General features: G+C 37.6%; 2 protein-coding genes and 1 non-coding gene across 8 annotated transcripts in view; 1 reads left to right on the forward strand and 2 right to left on the reverse strand.

Moving 5' to 3' along the window:
• Positions 1 to 10668, reverse strand: part of lrch1 (leucine-rich repeats and calponin homology (CH) domain containing 1) — a 49724-nt gene extending 39056 nt beyond the window's left edge. For all 5 annotated transcript variants that reach the window (XM_065251595.2, XM_065251593.2, XM_065251594.2 and 2 more), the window contains exon 1: positions 10318 to 10668. In XM_065251595.2, the coding sequence (XP_065107667.1) occupies positions 10318 to 10546 (229 nt within the window). In that variant the 5' untranslated portion in view covers positions 10547 to 10668. The remainder of the gene's footprint in view (positions 1 to 10317) is intronic.
• Positions 10669 to 11455: 787 nt separating this feature from the next.
• On the forward strand, positions 11456 to 19943 carry rubcnl (rubicon like autophagy enhancer). 2 transcript variants are annotated; one of them, XM_065251351.2, is made up of 13 exons: positions 11456 to 11562; positions 11914 to 12337; positions 12440 to 12687; positions 12784 to 12952; positions 13305 to 13359; positions 13451 to 13580; positions 13872 to 14005; positions 16040 to 16104; positions 16193 to 16431; positions 17278 to 17339; positions 17477 to 17630; positions 18595 to 18685; positions 18892 to 19943. In XM_065251351.2, the coding sequence occupies exons 1-13, from the start codon at positions 11560 to 11562 to the stop codon at positions 18990 to 18992; spliced, it is 1875 nt and encodes a 624-aa protein (XP_065107423.1). In that variant the 5' UTR covers positions 11456 to 11559; the 3' UTR covers positions 18993 to 19943. The 2 variants fall into 2 exon arrangements, with proteins under 2 accessions (XP_065107423.1, XP_065107422.1); XM_065251350.2 differs by having other exon boundaries at positions 11914 to 12687.
• Positions 19369 to 19478, reverse strand: trnal-caa (transfer RNA leucine (anticodon CAA)). The gene is made up of 2 exons: positions 19441 to 19478; positions 19369 to 19414 (listed from the first exon to the last, which is right to left on the reverse strand). It is a non-coding gene; the product is annotated as a tRNA-Leu (tRNA).

Below are 19943 nucleotides of genomic sequence, written 5' to 3' on the forward strand. Positions count from 1 at the left end.
TTTTGAGCAGAAACTAAAACTTAGGCAGGACAACATTCTTACCATGTACTTATTGTGGAGAAGAGCAATTAGACGACATTTTATAAGGAACAGGTGCGCTTTGGTTTTGAATGGCGCTGACGTGCTCACCAGAACTCATCATCATAGAGCTATCAGGTTAATAAAGCAATAAAATAGCTAATCCTTAGTCTGTTGTGTCGGATTGCTTTCAAGCTTAACGCACAAAGATGTGTAAAAAATTAACACATCCTTTCTAAGAGTGTAGATGCACATGTCAGTCAGGTCAGGTGGTCTCTCTTCGTGTCTCTGCGTTTCTTAACAGCAAAGTGTACCTAACTTTCTGCTAATAGTCGCAGTTGTTACTGGAGGACAGATTATTTATTAACTTTTTATTGGGAGTTCAAAAGAAAGGTGGACAGATGGATGATGATTTAATAATTTTAGCCCGAAGTTCAAATCTGCTGCCTGTGCAGAAAGGCCTATTAAACCAATGAAATATTAAAAATTATAATTTATTTTTCCAATGCTGTAATTTTCACAATATTGCAATCTTCAAGCAATTTACTGTCCTGTTCGCAACTTCACAAGTTTGTTTGTCCTATGTTTATAGTGTCCAACACAAATATAGGTACAGCCAATAGAGACATCAGACAAAACACAGACTAGAAAAACGGCTACATGATGAGTTGCAGGATACTAGTCGAAGAGAAACTCTTTTGATGTATGATTAGCTTTTAACATGAACTTTAAAACACACACAGTCAAAACCTCCCAACAGACTCCTGATGATTTTGTTACTCTACGGCATTCAGATGTCTCTATGTGTCAACTATTGCTCTCTTTCTCTCTCTCTCTCTCATAGTAACAGTATAGTGGTTGATGGGGAAACAGTTTGTTTCATTGTCAGTAAACAATGAGCAACAATATGGCACAGATGGCAGGGATTATCAAACTCTTCCTGACAAAAGTGCACATAAACACACGTTTACTTAGCTACCTACATGGTGACATTCTATACCAGCGCTGACACTTCAGTTTTTTAAACAGCCACAATGTGTAGATTAGTATATACACACACACATATAGAACAAACCCTTATTTATTTATGAATTGTTTATCCAGATGAGGACATCTCTGGATGATCCTGAAGTATAGGGACATAAACAAGACATAACAAGTCAAGATTACTTATGTATTAAACTACCTGTAAATAAACATGTATCTTAAAGTATAGCTTCTATCTGGTTGTCTTAACCAGCTAAGTGTGAGGACATTTTGCTGGCCCCTTGATTTCCATTTGGTGGTGCTTCGATAAATACAGGGTTCCCAAACCTTAGTTAACTTCAAATTCAAGGACTTTCCAGGTCCAATACAATAATTTCAAGTGAGAGCAAGGTTACATTGTGTAACCTTAAAGCTATGTTGTTACAGTTCCCTTTCGAGGGAACTCGCGCTATGTCACTGTGGTGACACTTTGGGGACGCCTCCTTTGGTAAGTGTGTCTATGTGTATATCAAATTCAACCAATGGTGAGGCTTAACGACAAAGATCGAGTATCGCTATCTGAAATATTGCCAAAGACGCCGTTACAGGGACCCAGGAAGTATGGCCAAAGAGACACAGCGCCTCTTTCCCTTCTGAGGGAACAACAGTTACATACGTAACCGGAGACGTTTTCATGTGTCAAACACAACTATAAGCATTTTGGTATGAATCTACATTGGCATACAGAAGATATAAGCATTTAAAGCGAACAGTTTAGCAAGTGTGCTTATAAAATCTAGATTTTTATGATATTATCCTACACACTACACAGGGGATAAATAATATGGATTTTTTTCCAGAAAACTTCTTGCATAAAATAGATTCAAGCACTTTCAATGACCTGTGTATATTTTCAAAAACTTCCCAGGGCCTTGAATATATTTTTACCCCAGAACTTCAAGGACCTGTGGGAACCCTGTAAATAGCTCCCCAACAGTAAAATATCATTAGTCCATTGCTTCAATTTATATTTATATAGTAAAAATATCTGAGAGTTCACATATGATATGATATGGTTAACATTTTGATATGCAGTTCCTAGTTTTCTGAGTGGCTACTGGGTGAATACTTAATGGCCCACAGGGTCAAAAATGCCCACCCCCAACCCTTATTGTCCCTGGATATGTCTCACGTCCTCAATCCCACGTTCTTGGATTTTTATGGTAGATCCCTACAGTGTGGGTATTAACAATAGAAACATCTATGGGGGACTTCTGATAACTACAAATAAGGAAAATCCTGACACAAACACAGTGAAGAGTTTGTATAATCTAATTATATCTTGTGTCTTATCGCTTTCTTATTACTACTCCACTTTCAACAATTCTGTTTTCTCTGCTCTCAGAGTTTCTTTGAAGTGGGAAAAGGATGCAGAACCAGTCTGTCATTATGGTGCTCTGGGTGTGGTCTCATCCTGCAGGTTACATCTGCAATGTAAGCAGTGAAATAATCAGCAGCGTGTGTGTGTGTGAGCATTTATTTACAGTATATAATCAAACAGATGGTCCTAATTTCAACATATAACACGTGTGCACATCAGCGCAAATGCACCTCTAAGTGTAATGTAATAGTTGTGTTTGTGTACATGCATTTCTGACATTCAGCATTCCACCGTGTGCCCACTATCATTGTATTGTCGAGTGTGTGAGGTCTTTGAGTTGTGTTGAATAAGCAAACTGTTTGTCGCTGACCGACCCCGATTCATTTTCACATCCACAGCTGAGAGGTCTGCTTTATTCTACCAGAGGACTTCTAACTTCAGTTTTTCTAGCGATCAAATCTATAGCGATCAAATTGTGGAGTTCACATTGACATCTCTGGATGTTCGTTATTACAAATAACAGACTTTCATTCTTTATATTTTTTATTCAGGTCATTTTAAAACTTCTAGGGATGTTATAATATGTTTATCATAGGGGTGCTCCGATCAGGATTTTTGCAGCCAATACCAATTACAGATTTGTTATCGGTCAATACCGATACCGATTTTTTTTTGCAAGCTCTTTGATGACCGTAACTGTTAAAATTTTATATAGTAATACCACAGATTTATTTGCATGCAAATAATAAACTTTTGGCATGAGGATGCAATTGTCCGTGATAGATATGTGTTGTATATGCTGTTTGATGGGGATGTGAAGACGCAAGAAGTGTCGTGCTGTTGACCGGAGCACATCTTCATAGAAAATACACAGATCTCTGTAAAGGCAGAGAGAGAAATCCAAATTTGCACGTCGCACATGAGCAATGGGTTATAAAAATGCTCGCACTGCGTAAAAAAATTGGCTCTAATTGCAGCAGCAGTCACGATCCCTATGATGACATGAGATCGGCAAATTTAGAGAGTACCGATCGAGTCATTTAATGCCATTATCGTCTGATACCGATTGGGGGCCGATCCCTAATTTATCACCAAATGTATAGCTTGTGCAGAATACATATTTAACAAAATATCCAACCGAAATGTACTGATGCAAACAAGTATATCACCTAAATCAGTACACACACACACACACACACACACACACACACACTTTGACCCTATTCTTGGTGTCTGGATGAAGCTCTTATGTGGGTGTCTATATAGGGCACTAAATCTGGGTAACATCACAGTGTCAAGGACACAAACAGCTGGCGCCTGTATACTTCTTCACTTCAAAGTAAATCACAGAGAAGGTTTTCATTTACCAGGCAAACACAACACAGATCTACGATGAATATGTTTATAGATGTATGCAAAGACCAAGAGCAAGCAAGGATGACTCACATTTAAGATACATCAAGTTACAGATCTATTAAGCACTCTATTGTTAATGAAGACTATTATAAAGCACTACATTAGGAGTTTTGGAAGCAGAAAATAACCAGATGCCCATTTTTTAATATCTTTTAAATGTATATAAGTGCATAATACACACAGGTTTGCCTGTAAGACAGAGGCAGGATGTTGTCTCCTCCCCAACTCATTGTATGATAACACGTGCAAAGAAGGCCATTTCCTCCTGGAGAAACATGGGAAACACACATGCATGTACACACCCCTTCCCAAACGCATGAAAACCTGTCCTGACACAGCCCACTTGAAAATATCCTAATAACCTGGCTTTAAGAAGCAACATCGACAATACCTGAATTAAGTTTGTCACATTTACTTAAGCAGGCAGACAGGCATAAAAGCACTGCATTGTCAAGAAAACCACAAACCACCATGCAAAATGAGACTTGACCTTGCAGATATGAGTATGCCTAAAACAAGTAAACTTTACCTGCACTATAAGATGCTGGGCAAGAAATATTGTAAAGCTATAAATTTGTGAAAAAACTGAATGTTATTATGAAGATGTTTAAGTTCTAAAGTAAATGAAAAATTAAAGAGAAAACAAGTGGGATGAAGAACTGAAAATGTGGCCAGAAAGTGTTTCGCTATTCCTGGTATGCAACATTTCTGAAAATGTCCCTTTAAATATAGTAAATCCTCTTAAACCGCCGGAGTACATCATCATGCCAAGAATCAGAACTTTAGTTTCAGTTTTGGTGACAAAAGAGACTGTTCAGTGCTCACCATTCATAAGAAGTCTATAAGAATGCAAAATGTACCATATAGTCCAGCTAACACCTACTTACTTTTCTTATCAATCTAAAATTGTAACAAAAATGACAATATCTCAATATCTCTCCAGTTTCTTTGGTGACCAACTTGTTTAATGCAGTGGTTTTCCACATGCAGCCCCCCTTGTGTACGGTGCACTTCTTTGCGCCCCCCCCCCAAAGAAAATTTATGACAAAAAAACTGTTCTAATATTTAACATTTTAAATAAAACACCGGTGGAACCCGCTTAATCTCCGCTTAATCTCCTTATCCGTTTAAATGTATATATAAATATATATATCTCCCAAGGGTTTTTCCCTCCTAGGACTTTTTTACTTCCCCGGCTAAAAAGTCTGGGGTTTTTTCTCCTAGGGGGTTTTTCAACCCGGGGAGGCAGCCTTCTTAGGCTTAACTTAGCACCCTCTCCTATACGTTACATTAGTAATACGCTCGCTTATAATGTTGATTTATAGCCGCAGCAAATTTACCTGCTTTGCTATCGTGTATTATGTTGTGCTATCTGTGGATATTCTGTGCTTTTCTTTGCTTCTACTAATGTAAAGCTGCTTTGAAACAATTACTTATTGTGAAAAGTGCTATAAATAACATTGAATTGAAAATATTAAGTTATACAAAGTAGTGCTGTTGGTAAGTAGCCTTATTTTTTTTAGGTTTAATTACATTGAATTCACGATAAATTAATGTTTTATAAAATGTCATAAAACTGGGGCCCCCTGGCACAATCTCGCGGCCCCCAGTTTGAGAATCACTGGTTTAAGGATCATCACACAGCACCAAAGACTGGGCAAATACTTCCAAATTGTCAACCTAATCATGAAAAGCAAAGTTTTTCCCTGCAAGGCTTTCCCTTTCCCTGTTTTAACCCTGCTGATTTCTCAGATATAAGTATTTGGTGGTTTAAGTACCTATGCAAACTCTCTAAAGTTTTTAAATTATTTTATGTTCTATAGTTAAGTGCAAATTTCAGAATAGTCACATCCATAACAGAGAAATGTCACATGATCCATAACGTTGTATTTTCCTCATAAATGTGTATAAAAAAAATATTTATTGTTCTTTAAAGAGCCATCCCTTCTACATTTGTTGGGTATTATTGCTTCTGGTTTGTGTATTTTAATTCACAGAATTCCTACAATGTTGTCTATATTGGTAAGGGTGAGAAAAGTGGCGTCTGCGCCTAATGTCCAAATTGTATGCCCGGTGCGTAACTCCAAGATAAAGTGTTATATTGGAAAAAAGAGACCGCACTCAGAGACTGAATCAAGTACAAAAACTGTATTAAAGTACCGAATAATGTTAACAGGCCATAACATCTATATTGGTAATACATGCATTCTCTGAAAAATAATACAGTATGACAGGTTTTGGCTGCAAATGTCATATACATAACTCTGGAATTTTCCTACTGCAATCAATCCTACATTGTTAAAAATCATATCAACATAAGTTTTTGTTTTAACTTTAAATTAAAAAATTCAGTTAAAGTAAAACAAAATTTATGTGGATATGGGATAAATTGATTTGCATAACCAATTAATTGATTATACTTCACCTTGAACTCTTGCTTATTAAAAAAAATGGTTATGAAGTGTGCGTACGCACAGATTTGATGTGTGCACACGCAAAAATCCACAGCAAAGTCCATATTTATAAAAAAACATGCTTAGCGCCACGTGAGGGTCTGTGCAGACGTACGCACTTTGCTTGTCCGATTACTACAGGTTTTTGCAAAACAAAGCCATTCTTGTTGCTCGAAAAGGATTTAAACATTTAGGTGCACAATTTGAAGCTCATTTGCGATTTACAGATTTCACGTCTAAAAGTGAGGCATACACGTTTTTCTATGGGTACATTCGGTTTATAAATAACACTTTTGAGAAATAATCATAAGACCAAATTTAGGACATTCTAAGCAGCATTTCTATAAATGAGGCCCCTGGTCCTTGAGTACCCCATCCCAAAAAGTTTTAGATCTCCTTATTTAAAACACCTGATTTAACTCTTCAGCTTGTAAGGAGGACATGTTAACCATTCTGGAAGGAGGCTGATGAGTTGAATCAGGTGTTTTAAATAAGGAGACATCTAAAACTTTTCTGGGAGGACCAAGATTGGGAAGGACTGGTGTAAGGTGTTAAGAGAACTACAATGTTGTTTAGCCAAAACCCCTCAGGACACAAATAACTAAATTAATAACACATCCTTCTTTAGAAATTTCCAAAATTAAAGATTCCGTCTGATCTGAATGATTTTACTTCCCTTCACAGTTCTAGGGAAGTTCTGGGTGTGAATGAGAGCATAAAAACTGAAAATACCTATGGAGTAATAAACTAATTTTAATACATGTAAGAGTTTTAAAATAATGCAATTAAAGGACAATGTAAACAGCCTTACACACCCTTCTGGAAAGTAACAATACACTTTTTGCATGCTTACTATGCTCTCCAATATCTTGTTTTGGTCTATTAGCAAAGATTTATCCAAAATCAAATGGTGTTGCCCAGAGATAAGCAGCACTCTCCTACACATCCAAAATTTGGCATGTTTGAATGCCTGTGTGTGACTGCATTTCATAATTCTCTTAACTAAGCGTTAAACAACCCTGCAAGGCACCATCCAACCAGGCATTGTGCATGCACCACAGAAAAAAATACGTTATTTGGTTTCAAATGAATGACCACCTCTTATCTATATTATAATCCCATTAACAGTTGTCACACTGAAATTAAACCCTGACCATCTACAACAAACACATGACTCAGTGTTTGTCGGAAGAGAGATTAGTGTGTGCATGCCCACATTTATGAAAACGCTGTCATATGGAAAAGGTTTTGTTTTGTTTGTGGAGTAATTTGTGTGGGATCTTTTCCACTCTATCTTCCAGATTTAAACCTAAATACGTAGCCTGATCAAAAAACGTTGCATGTTTGAGCTGATGTGCATGGTTATTAGATGTACTTGTGTGGGTTGAATGCAGATAGAAGTAGGAAGTAGGAGGTGTGTGAATGAGAGACAGAGAGAGAGAGAAAGAAAGAAAGAAAGAAAGTGTGTGTGTTTTCACTTTGGAAGCAAGTTCAAAAGAGCATCTCTCATTTCTCACAAGAGGGTTGAGGTACAGGTCACAGGCTGTGAGTGCACGTGGGTGTACATACAGGGCTGTGAATGTTTTGTTGCATGTCATCCATTACGTAACGGAGAACATAAAAATGCATTCAACTTCCCTCTCTCTAGATTCTCGATCTGGATCACACACGTCGCTTTGCATGCTTCACAGCACAGTATTGTTATGAGCTAAAAGCAACAGGAACAGACTAAACGGCATGACATCATGGGACTGTGCTGCACACCACACGCTGTAATCAAGCACAGAACTGATCCATTTACTTGTGTTACCTAACAAGAGTAAAATGCTGAGATCCCTATGGCTAACAGGTTATATGCTTACATATAAGCTTGACAATTGACAAAACAAATGTCAGTCTCCTGCCAATCATATGTTTAGAATCATTACCAACTGTAACTAAAAAATTGGTGGGGAAATTTTATTCAGACAAATGTGGAATATTTATAGAAACCACATTGAAATGATGACTATTTTCGGAAAACTGTATTTTCACTACAGTTTTGCTACAAAACACATTTCTGCTTTCTCCTGTTCAGTGTTGGTGAATGGTATGGGTCGGTTTCCCAGACAGGTTTTAGATTAATCCTGGCCATTTAAGTAGTTTTTACAAACATACTTTAAAGAAAACATTTTTGTTGTGCATCTTGAGACAAAAAAATTGTGATATATTGTAAGATATCTGAGTGTTTTCAGTTAAGACAGCTCAAACATATATTTTAGTTTGAGACTATGCTTAAACCCTGGGAACGCACCCCTATATGGTCAAGAAGACTAGCAGGTCTTGGTGCAACCTCTATTAAGAAAATGAATGACATTAGGAGCTTAAGACTATAATACAATTACACGAGAGGTTTTATTCGCAGTGGAAAATACCTAAAACCACAAAACCTGTAAAATGCTGTGAGACACTCTTCCCACGAGACGATAGAGAAAGAGCAAGAGAGAGAAAATGCCTGTTTGTATAAAGGCCAACATGTCTCAACTTGAGTCAAAAGGAAAGTAGAAGGAAAACAGGAACAACTTCTGAGGAATCCTGATCAACTGTGGATTAAACAGCAGCTGAAATTCAGTTCAGCATAGAGCATTTGACCCAGATCTACTGTTGCACTGTACTGTAACAAGTCATGTAACTTCTTGTGACCCTTTGTAACAGTACAAACATGTTAAGAGAGCACAAATACCTGGAAACAGTGACAGACCCTTAACTAAGAAAAGTCCCGATCACATATCATTAACGAGAAAAGCAGGCACAGACAGACCTGGCTATTACAAGAAGACTGACTGTACACAAAACGGCAATTTTAAACATGCCCAAATTATAAACAAATTAGGGAAACATTCCCCCATTTCACAAAGACTATTTAAATTCAACAAAAACACAAACTACCACACACACAAGGAAAAAACCTCAACACGTTCAAACTTGCTGCGAGGTCTTGCAAGGATAAAAGGCCATCAGTTTTACAAAATTACAGGATTCTGTATTTTATTGCCTTTTCTATTTGCATTCTCATCATAGACAGATGGCACAGAAAAGGTACTTTTAGCCATGCTAACAAAGCTATTTGATGCTTGAGAGGAAAGGTGGACTTTGGTGAAATCATCACTTGTCTTGTTGGACCACTGACTCACTTTTTACGCTCCAAATAAATATCATACTGGAAATGGACCGAACACCATTTGCATTAAAAGACTCCAGAAAGAGCTTTTAAGAATGCTAGGAATTTGCCATTTCCACGGTCTGCCCTTTCCTGTTTCCTATTTTAGCTGTTCTCTCCTGCTCCCAGCTGAAGGGAGTATGGAGAAATTCAAGAGGACCGGAAGCAAATCTCCCGCTCTTGAACATTCCTGTCAGCTCAGCTTTTCCCGCAGCCGCTCGTTATGACGACATGTTACCGACAGAAATCGACGTCATCATAACACGTTTCTTTATTATTTTATATTCGTTTTAATAGGCCACGCTGACATACTTTACCAGTTTTTCCTAAATGACAACGTCAAATAGGCTTTAGTTAATTATTTACACTGTGCAATAAAGAGTAACCATAAGCACTAAAGTCTGAGGATCACGGGACTTCACAGGTGTACGATTTCAAATACTGCATCCGTTAACGTTAACTGTTTCACTTTAGATACATTTTTTATATTCTGCTCACTCTCAAACGAGGAACTGAAACATTTTATACTCATATCTGTAATTGGATTTCCAGGGAACTCAGTATGTGGAAAATTTGTTTCATTGGGGTTAAATAGTGAATAAAATACCCTGCGTCTGAACCATAACAGTCCACGTTCGAAGCTGAAGCGGTGCAGGGCGTTTGTAGCGCATGAATGCAAATTTAGTGGCATCCCGAACCGTCCTGTATACAACATCAGTTCTATAAAATAGTCTTATGTATACTAACGCAGACGTCAATGTATCTACCCTACAGTACACACTGTCAAAATGCCACACTCCACGGGTGTCCCTGTTTACAACAATTCTGCGCGCATCCAAACTGAAAGCGCACACAAATAGAGCACCATTTCTCTTTAACGTTACCTGCTTCAACGGTATCCGTCAAGTCATAGTTAGATGCTGTCCGAGGAAATTCCTTCAGTTTTCTTGTGCTAAGGTTTAGAAATCCCGAGTTGGCCGCATCCTCCAGAGCTCTCTCTAAGCCCCGGTTCAGGGGCAGGTTCGTGTTCGAGCCCAGTCCGCTCAGGTTCGGCTGTAATGCTGCTGAAGGCAGCTGGGAGTGGGGACGGGGCTCCGGTCCCAGCGTCGCCATATTCGCCCCGACGGGAAAATGTACAAATGGAAAGGGTTTGTTATTGTTATATCCCAGAGAAATGTGCTGGTCGCAGCAGCAGCGTGTGAATTTCTTCTTAGTGCGCTATCTCACTGTCCATAACCGCGTCTGCGCAGTTTGTTTATGGAGCCGAGCTTGTGCCAATAACAGCGGAACTGGCTTTTACAACAGCGACATCTGCTGTACGTTATCAAAACAGAGATGTAGGAGCGTTTTCCAGTCCTCCTCATCTATAATAAACGTCTGAGCCTTAATTCGAGAGGAGCCTGATTAGCTACAAAAAGTCGTAGAAAATTAGCTGCTAAAAGTGAATTAAAATATTTACGTAATTAATTAAAATAGCAATCCAATAGGGGCGGTTTTCCGGACAGGGTTTATCCTAGTCCCAGACTAAAATGCATATTTGAACTGCTTTAATTTGAAAGCATATTTCACTGACATATCTTAACATATATTATTAGTGCCATTTTTTTGTCACAAGATGCACTCATCAATGTTTTTGTAAAGTATGTTTGTAAAAATACTTAAATGTGCTATATAACTAAGGCCTGGATTAATTACGTTTTAAAGATAGACATTTTGCACAAAGTTGTGAAGCTTAATTGAATCGAAGTATTTTGCACAACGAAAATAAAAATGGTTCTTTAAGTAAAGTAACGGCTGGCTGTAATAACTAACATTACTAGGCCTGTAACATGCATAATTTAACGTTATATTGTAAATGCATTTGATAATAGATATTCATCAACTATATTATTTATAAATATTTAGATTTCGAATAAAAGCTATTGATTTCGTTATTAAATTATAGAGAATTACCCTATTGGACACAAAAAATACGTCAATCAAACAAGTGTCACACTGTTGCTTCTCTAAAGTAAGGCAGCTCTGAGCTAATTTACGGACTGAGGAAGTGAAATCGCTAGAGACGCATCAGATATCATTAACGAAAGCAAGATTTGTCCTGTCGTTTCTAAAAATTCCTATGCGATATGGTGAGTATTTTCTTAGATTTTCTACCGTTTTTGGATATACCACATATTTTTCTAGTGCTTATTTATTTCCAGCTGTACAGAAGTATTGATAAACACAGACCATGTACTAATGTCTCTGTAATGATACGTTTTAAGCTAGTTACTGGGTTGAAATTGCATGATTTTTATGAATGATAACGATATGATTTGAAAATTAGAGTATCATTTCATCTGTAACAGCAAAATGGAAAGTAAACGGTTTCAGCTTTTGGGTAATCCAGATAACTAGGATTACCTATACATTTATCCAATCAAGTTTTCCATTTTATTCCTGTGAGCATTATTTGACTGTTATTTCCTCTCTTTCTCCAGGCAAATAAAGCTAATTGCAGCAGCATCACCAAAGCGGTACACTTTGTTAACTGGTTAGTTAACTCTGAATTAAATGAAAATCACTCCGACTGCACTGATGATGACATGAATGAAAGTGGACTGAGCAAGTGTGAATTTAATGCACCACTCAGTGAATGTGATTCCTGCTTGCCCGATCCGGAGAAACAATACCACCTACCCCGGAGCAGTCCTGTCATATCCCGCAAGAGGTGCAACACAAAGTTAAAGGCAGAGAAACAGTCCTCTCCATCTAATCTGTGTTTGACACCTCCAGCCTGTGATAGATCTGAACTGTCCACCTCTCCATTAAATACAGTAATATTAAACAACTCAAATTCAAATGAATTGGATGAAGTCGCTCAGTCAGAGAAACCAGAAGAACGCTCATCTGTGTTCAGCAAAGGTTTGGTATCTTTATCAGATGAAAGCAAAGATTCGTACATTGACGATTCCTTAAAGGACTTTATAGGACAGTCAAAACTTCTTACAAATATCTTTGGTACAGGTAAAATTGCACATGTCTCTCAAGGGACTCAGCTTCTCAGTCACTCCTCTGGTGACCCCAAATTTGAGGCCGCTTCTAGAAGGTTAAGGATTCAACTAAATAAGGGTCTCCAATCAGGACCAAAAAGAAGAGCCTGCTCTGACATCCCCCTGGCATCTGATCTAAGAATCTCAGGACAGGCTAGGAAACATGGATCATATATTGATGTACACTCCACTACAGACCTCTACAGAAACAATTTGGATCAGGTGAATGACTGCATTTGTATTTCTTACAAAGATTCGGCAGATCATGGATGATGGTTATGCATTTGCGTGACAACATATGTCTGTGTTTGAGTGTAGGAAAATGCTCATTTTGTGGTTGTGGATATGGTTCTCGAAGTGCTGGAGGCTGTAAAATGGGCTGTGTGTCTGCAACAGCTCAAAAACACAAATCCTTGCCAAGACAGATATGAAACACCCAACACTACACAGATGGACTCGTTCTCCTCCGTTGACATTGGATTTGAGGGTAAAACCAGATTATGTGCAACACTGGAAGAAAACACAAATCCCTGTTTCAACCACATGTGATGTGGTCATGAAAAAATCTGATAAATGCTGACTTAGCCTGTTTAAAACTAATAGCTCATCATAAATAAGTTGTTACTACTGCAGATAGTAATTTGTTTAGTCAAACCTAAATTATTTGCACAGTGCACACTACAAAAAAAAGATACATTTTAAGACCAAAAGACTCTTGCCCCACTATGCAGAATTGCATTTTTAGGCCATGAATTTTGAATACATTTGATTTTATGTTCCTCATACCGTACAGGAAGTGTTCTCTCATATTTTCTTCTCTTATTTCTTATCTCTGCCAGACGATAGCGCCCCCAAGTTATTTTTAAACAGACATCGCTTGGCTTCATTTCAGGGGTATGCACAACTCAAATTCTGTTTGCACAAAGTCATTGTGTTTAAAATATTGCATTATTAAAATATATTTGGATTTGTTTGCGCTTTATAGATCTCAGAGCTCCAGCGTGCCACACTCTGCAGAAGATTTAGCCCATCACTTGGTATCAGAGTTCAGGAAGCAGTGGTTCCCCTCTGAGCAACTGCAAAACCCTGACAACCTCAACATAGCTCTACAGGAAGTGAGCGCGGTTAAACATCAACACACATTCATGCAGTTAGCACACACAGGTGCAGCCACACAAGTACCCACTGCGTGTCCTCTCTGTTTTTTGCTTTACACAAGTATGGTGTGTACAGTATTGCAGAGCAGGATATTTGAAATAGTCGTCACTATATGATAATCATAATCCGTTACAAGTCTATTTTAAATAGTGAGTAAGAGAGATTACATAGGCAACACATTTGGTTAAGATGATCATATATTTTTGTCAGCTACTGTATTTTATCCGTTTTATTTGTGTCCTCTGCAGTACTCTTACTCCACAACAGTAGGGGACAGGATCAGTCTAACCGAAGAAATCCGGCAGAAAAGTAGAATGAGAGGAACATTTACCTGGGCTCCACCCAGATTTCAAATCATCTTCTGTGTCCAACCAACACACAGGTGAGAAAGACAACAGATGTGTCCCAAATGACATATGCACACTATACACTTAAAGTCCCACTGTGGAGAAAATCAGGTTTTTATTGTTGTCTATGTGGTGAGTTTAATAAGATAAGTCATGTACAAATTCATAATTTACATCGGAAAGGGAGTCGGGCCGACTACCAAAAAACACTTGTAGCCAATCATCAGTAAGGTGTGTGTGTACTAAACGACACCGTTGCTTGGGTTGCGTTGCGTATGTTTGGGGCGGGTCTATCAAAAGAAGGTCCAGATTCTATTGGGGTAAGGCCGTGTTTGTTTAGGTGATTTCAAATGTTAACATTGGCTTTCAGAGATGGACACTGACTTTAACACTATTGCCAAGTATTTTCACCATGAAATTAGTCTCATTCCCGCGGTTGAAAATTCCCTTGGTTTTCAATGTCACAAACATGAAACCAATCATATTCACATAGTTGAACACGTAGATCAGTATTCGAGTTATAGATATTATGTGTGGATGCCGCATAGATTTGGCACTGACACAATTGGGGCACTGCTGCTTTAGTCTACTTCTGTTATGCTTCCACGTGCTGCTCACATATACAGGATAAGTGCTGTTGTTAACATCAGCACTTAAAGATTAGTGCTGCAAATGCACAGGTCGTGTATGCATTGTGCGAAACCAAACTCAGGAGTTATGTGTCTGAAACTGCCGAATGTAGCATCTATTTACATATTTATATCTATGTTCTGAGGTGGAGCGAAAGAGTGGAGGCGGAGACTAATTTGCATATTCATACACATATTCATGCTGGGTTGTTTTTAACAAAATTGTTCATCAACCATGTTGAAACAACCCAGCAGTTGGGTTAAAACAACCCATCACTTGGGTCATTTTAACCGAGAAATGTGTTCTGTCCAATAGTTACCCAGTCCTAGGTTAAAAACAACCCAGCATTTATATGGTCCAAGCTGTGCGATAAAGGCGTATTCATAGATTCGTGTATAATAAATGAGTCAAGGGTGTACAGTTACATTCAAGCTGTTTTAAAGCATGAAGAAATTAATGTGACAGGTAAAACTTTTAAATATGCTATTATGATGCTCAAAGATGTGTTTTTTAACCATAGACTGTATGTAGTGTCCGTGACATCACCCATAGGTTTCTGAATATAGTTTTTGAAGCTTAAAGTAGGCAGGCCTGTCGTCGCCATCTTGGCCGCGCGTCGCATGCGCGTCTCTCGCATATCACTCGCGTTTATTTGAAAATGGGTAAAAAGGTTGGACGTAAGTGAAGCTGAGGTGACTGGTTGTTGAGACCAGGCCCGGTCAAGCTTGACTCTAGTGACAGCAGTGGCTGTCAACCGTCACTCAAGTGGCCACGCCCCTTAATTATGCAGAACTTTAAGGCTTAATATAATTTAAACGGAAGAGTTACAAAAAAACTCACCCCCCTTACAGTTGTCATTAGGGGTGAAATTAGATATACAGACAAAAAAAATCTTGTACCAGGCTGTAAACATATTTTTGTCTACTGTTAAGTTGTGCATTTTAACTTGGAGGTCTATGGGAATTTCCCTCCTTTTTGGAGCCAGTCGATGAATTGCAGTTTTAAATCACTTCTGTATTATACGTGAAACAGAGTTTAATTTATTGGGGCATTTATCTGGTGGAATGGATTTGGCTGACCAAATGAACAAGCATGCGGTAAAAAAGAGAAAAAGTGAGTGGGTCCAATATCATGGTCTTAAAAAATGTGTGGGTCTTGTCCCACCCCCATATAATGGTTCCGATGCCCATAACACTTAACCTTTTTTTTACTAACCTTAAGTATAATAGGTTGGACTTATATGCTGAGATAATAACGTTTTTGTTAAGTCCACTTAATAATGTTTTCATATGTATTCTACACTACATTGCATGAAGAAACAAAATTAATTGTGAGCAATCAAGCAATCAATCTTTCCTCAGAAAAAGCCACAAGTTCTGGCTATTTGCAGCTGATGTAAGCATGGCAATTACAGTAATGATTATGTTACGTTTTTTCAGACGCAATGATGTCATTGTTTCCCAACATTTCCTGTGTGCAGGCTGTGGCACTAAAGTAGAGCCTAGTGAGTAATAATGCATCATGTCCTTTACAGATGAACGTCTCTACTTTCCCCCTCATTCATTTAACCCTGCCTGCTTCTCTCTCCCAAGGGTATACAAAAAAACTGCGATATTGTGACTACCTGGGCAGATACTTCTGTGATGGTTGCCACAGTGGTGAGGAATCCGTGATTCCGGGTCGGGTTCTGTGGAACTGGGATTTTGCACGGTATCCAGTCTGCCATTTCTCCAGACAGTTACTTGACTCTATATGGCAGCAACCCATTTTCAAACTCCCAAGTGTGGGAAAGAACCTTTACAGCCAGGCCAAAGAGTTACAGCGATTCAGAGTAAGTGTTTCATTCTGCTATGGCACAATATGATTATATCACTATTAATTTCTACAGGATGTGATTGATAACAATCGCTAGACAATAAACAGCTTTTGTTCAATGTACTGTAAGGGTTGTGCTAATTTTAGGAGGTCATTTCCTTTCACAATGTCCATGAACTTCCTTATAGTTAAATGACTGTTATAAAATGGATAGTTTCATAATCTGGTCCCTCCATCATTTGTAAAATCCCTGTAATTCACAAGACTCCTGTGGCAAATTGTGTTTTGAAATCAAAGAGTATTTATTAAAAAAGATATATGTTAGCAATGTTTCACAGATCGAGGAGTGAGAACCATAGAGGCGTAAGTGTCTCTCTCTATATATATATTTAGACACTCCATTTCAACCAAAATGTCACCAACGCCCTTTTGGTTCTCACCCCTCGAAACTGTAAAAATAGTAAATAAAATGGTAATGAAACAATATGCTATATAATTGTCTGTAAAACTGTTTGATTATGTAAAATAAAAAATATAATACATCATACACAATTTGAAAAACAAATATGGTACAAATATGTACCCCACCATCACATCATACACAATTTGAAAAAAAAAATGGTATAAGTATGTACAATTTGAAAAAAAGGGTACAAATATGTACCCCACCTGCCACTGTAAGCCTTTAAAAAGATCCTAAAATCATATCACATATATCATATATCACATCATAGTATGTTTGTTAACTGCAACATTTTGTACATGATGCTTTCTGCTCTGTGCTTGAATTCATTGTCTGTATGTACTACAGATGGACAGTTTTGTTGAAATGATATTAATTATGTGGTTATGCTTGCTTTAGGATCTTCAGGAGCAACTAATATCCACCAAAAAGCTTCTTAGCACGTGCAGACTATCAGCTGGGTGATTCTCTCTTCTTTCATAGCCCCATTTATGTAAAGTGTTATCATTTAATGACAATTTCACGGGCTTAAAACAATCATGAATGAACTATTCAATGTAGTGTTTAGTTTTTTTAGACATCTGTTTTTCTGCGACAGAGTGCTTGCTGAGTTTGAACAGTTGCCTGCTCACCTGACGCAGGAACTCCACCTTTTCTCTATGGATGACTTCATTAAGTTGAAGAGGGGTCAGCTCTGTACCACAGCCAAAGCCATTTTTCAGTCTGCAACTGCACACATAGAAACTTGTGAGGTCTGTCTACCTGAGTCATTATTAAAAATGACACTTTATTTGTAATTAAAACAGTAGGTATCTACAGGGTTGTATGATTATATGTTTCCTCTTAAAGCAACACTATGTAGTTTCCATGTAAAAATGACTTACAGCTCCCCCATGAGGTTGAAAAGCGCAACAGTGCCTGGTATCAGACACTCTTTTGCAGGCAGGTGGAGGGGCGGGGCTCTGTTTCCTACCCTCCACCGTCACTTTCAGAGTGTGCTTGTAGCAGCTAGGAGGCTGCTCGGATTGCAGCAACAGTACAATTTGTCCAGTTTAAAGTTATTCTATCACTGAAATAATTTTAGAGACATTATTTAAAGGTAAAAAAACTACATAGTGTTGCTTTAAAGGGATAGTTCACCCCAAAATGACAATTTTGTCATCATTTTCTCACCCTCATGTTGTTACAAGCCATTTCTTTGTTCTTATAAACACGAAGGAAGATATTTTGAGGAATGTTTGTAACCAAACTGATCAGAAGTCCCACTGACTTACATAGTAGGTTAAAAGAATACTATTAAAGTGAATGGGGCTTTTAATCGGTTGCAAACATTCCTTCAAATATCTTCCTTCGTGTTGATCAGAACAAAGAAACTTACACAAAAGAGTAAGTAAATGATAACAGAATTTTATTTTTTGGGTGAACTATCCCTTTAAGATGACGGGTAGGGATTGACAGGCCACACTGAACTGCTGTTTTGTGTTATATAATGTCTTTGGCTCCTATTTGTGTATAAAGTATATTATATAATATAATAATATATATAAAAAAAAACGTTTCAGTGAGAAAACAAAAATAATTTTATTAAGAGATACATGCAGGGTGCATATGTAGGCAGAAACTGCTGTACACCTTCTGATCCCCCTAAATTATTCCAGTAACTGTCCATTTTTATATGCACAGGGGATAACAGCCTTTTTCTCTTATGTTCTTCAGCTGTGTCAGGCAAAAGGTTTTATCTGCGAGTTTTGTCACAGGAAGGAAGTGCTTTTCCCTTTTAAAAAAGACACCTGCACCCGTTGCCAAGGTCAGACATCAGCTCACATTTCCCTTCACACATAAAACATGTTGCGTAAGTTTATTATAAGCTTTGGTTGAGACATTTTTAAAGCAATTTTATTGTCCATCTTGAGCTACTTAGAAATGCTTTTTGCTGAGAACAGAACGAGAGTAAGTTAACCTATGGCCGTAAATTTATTACATATAATGACAGTTAGATGTTGTGCTTTTAAGATTGCAGAACCTGTTTCCACATATCATGTTTCCGTGATGAAGCGTGTCCCAAATGTGCCCGACTACAGAAAAGAAAGACACTCCAGGAAGCCATAAATTGAAATAAAACCTCAATTGAATGCAGCATTTGTAAGCTATATGGACAATTACAGGTGTTTATTGTTGTTTAACTGTTAAATTACTTATATGAGTACTGGAATTACATCATTAAGTTGTATGTGTAATTAGAGCTGATGATGTTTTATTTTTATTGAATAACAGAAGCTAAAAGTATAATTCCTGAGAAAATCACTAATTTTGGGCTTACTGAGCTTATACTGTATAAATGTTTTTCTACAATTTTTTTATTACAAATAGCACATTTATAATTGGGTTTAGACTGACAAAATGTATATGAACTTCCTCATTGTAATCTTTTTGACGTTTTAAAGTTTAATAAAATTACAATGACATCCATGGATTTCAAGGAAAAAGTGCTGTCAGAAGTGGGATTCGAACCCACGCCTCCATTCGGAGACCAGAAACCCCGTTTCACAGGAAGGTATGAACCTTGAGTCTGGCGCCTTAGACCGCTCGGCCATCCTGACATACGTCACCACAAGAACCAAAGCGAATATGCCTTCTAAACAAGTGATATATTTAAAATATTATTCAACTAGGTTTTGTTTACATTACTCTGTATTGTTCCTAACAATTTTATTTAGACACTGAAGGATATAAGACGAAGAAAACGCGGAATTGTTACTATACCCCTTAACACCTTCTCGAACTAACAAATCAAAATAGCTAACGTTATAACGACACAAATTTTGTTTAAAGTAATGAAATCGTATAACTGTCTAGAAATGTTAAGCTGCTAAAAACTTACGGTTTATATATAAAGCGAAACTTTGAGAGTTGAGAGTCTACTGCGAGTCAGTCCGTTGTGAAATTGCTCCCTCTAGTGGAATGTCTGAAATATTAAAGAAAATATAAAATTTGGACTGAATACCTACTGTACAATATGATATTAAAATAAGACTGTTGCGTGTTTTCATATTTTATTCAGTATT

This window comes from Paramisgurnus dabryanus, chromosome 15, assembly GCF_030506205.2.
Source record: "Paramisgurnus dabryanus chromosome 15, PD_genome_1.1, whole genome shotgun sequence".
Classification (NCBI taxonomy): Eukaryota; Metazoa; Chordata; class Actinopteri; order Cypriniformes; family Cobitidae; genus Paramisgurnus; species Paramisgurnus dabryanus.

Coding starts and splice junctions, on each gene's coding strand:
- rubcnl (XM_065251350.2), top strand. Junction 17,631..18,594: donor CACACATAGAAACTTGTGAG/GTCTGTCTACCT, acceptor TATGTTCTTCAG/CTGTGTCAGGCAAAAGGTTT. Junction 18,686..18,891: donor CACCTGCACCCGTTGCCAAG/GTCAGACATCAG, acceptor TGTGCTTTTAAG/ATTGCAGAACCTGTTTCCAC.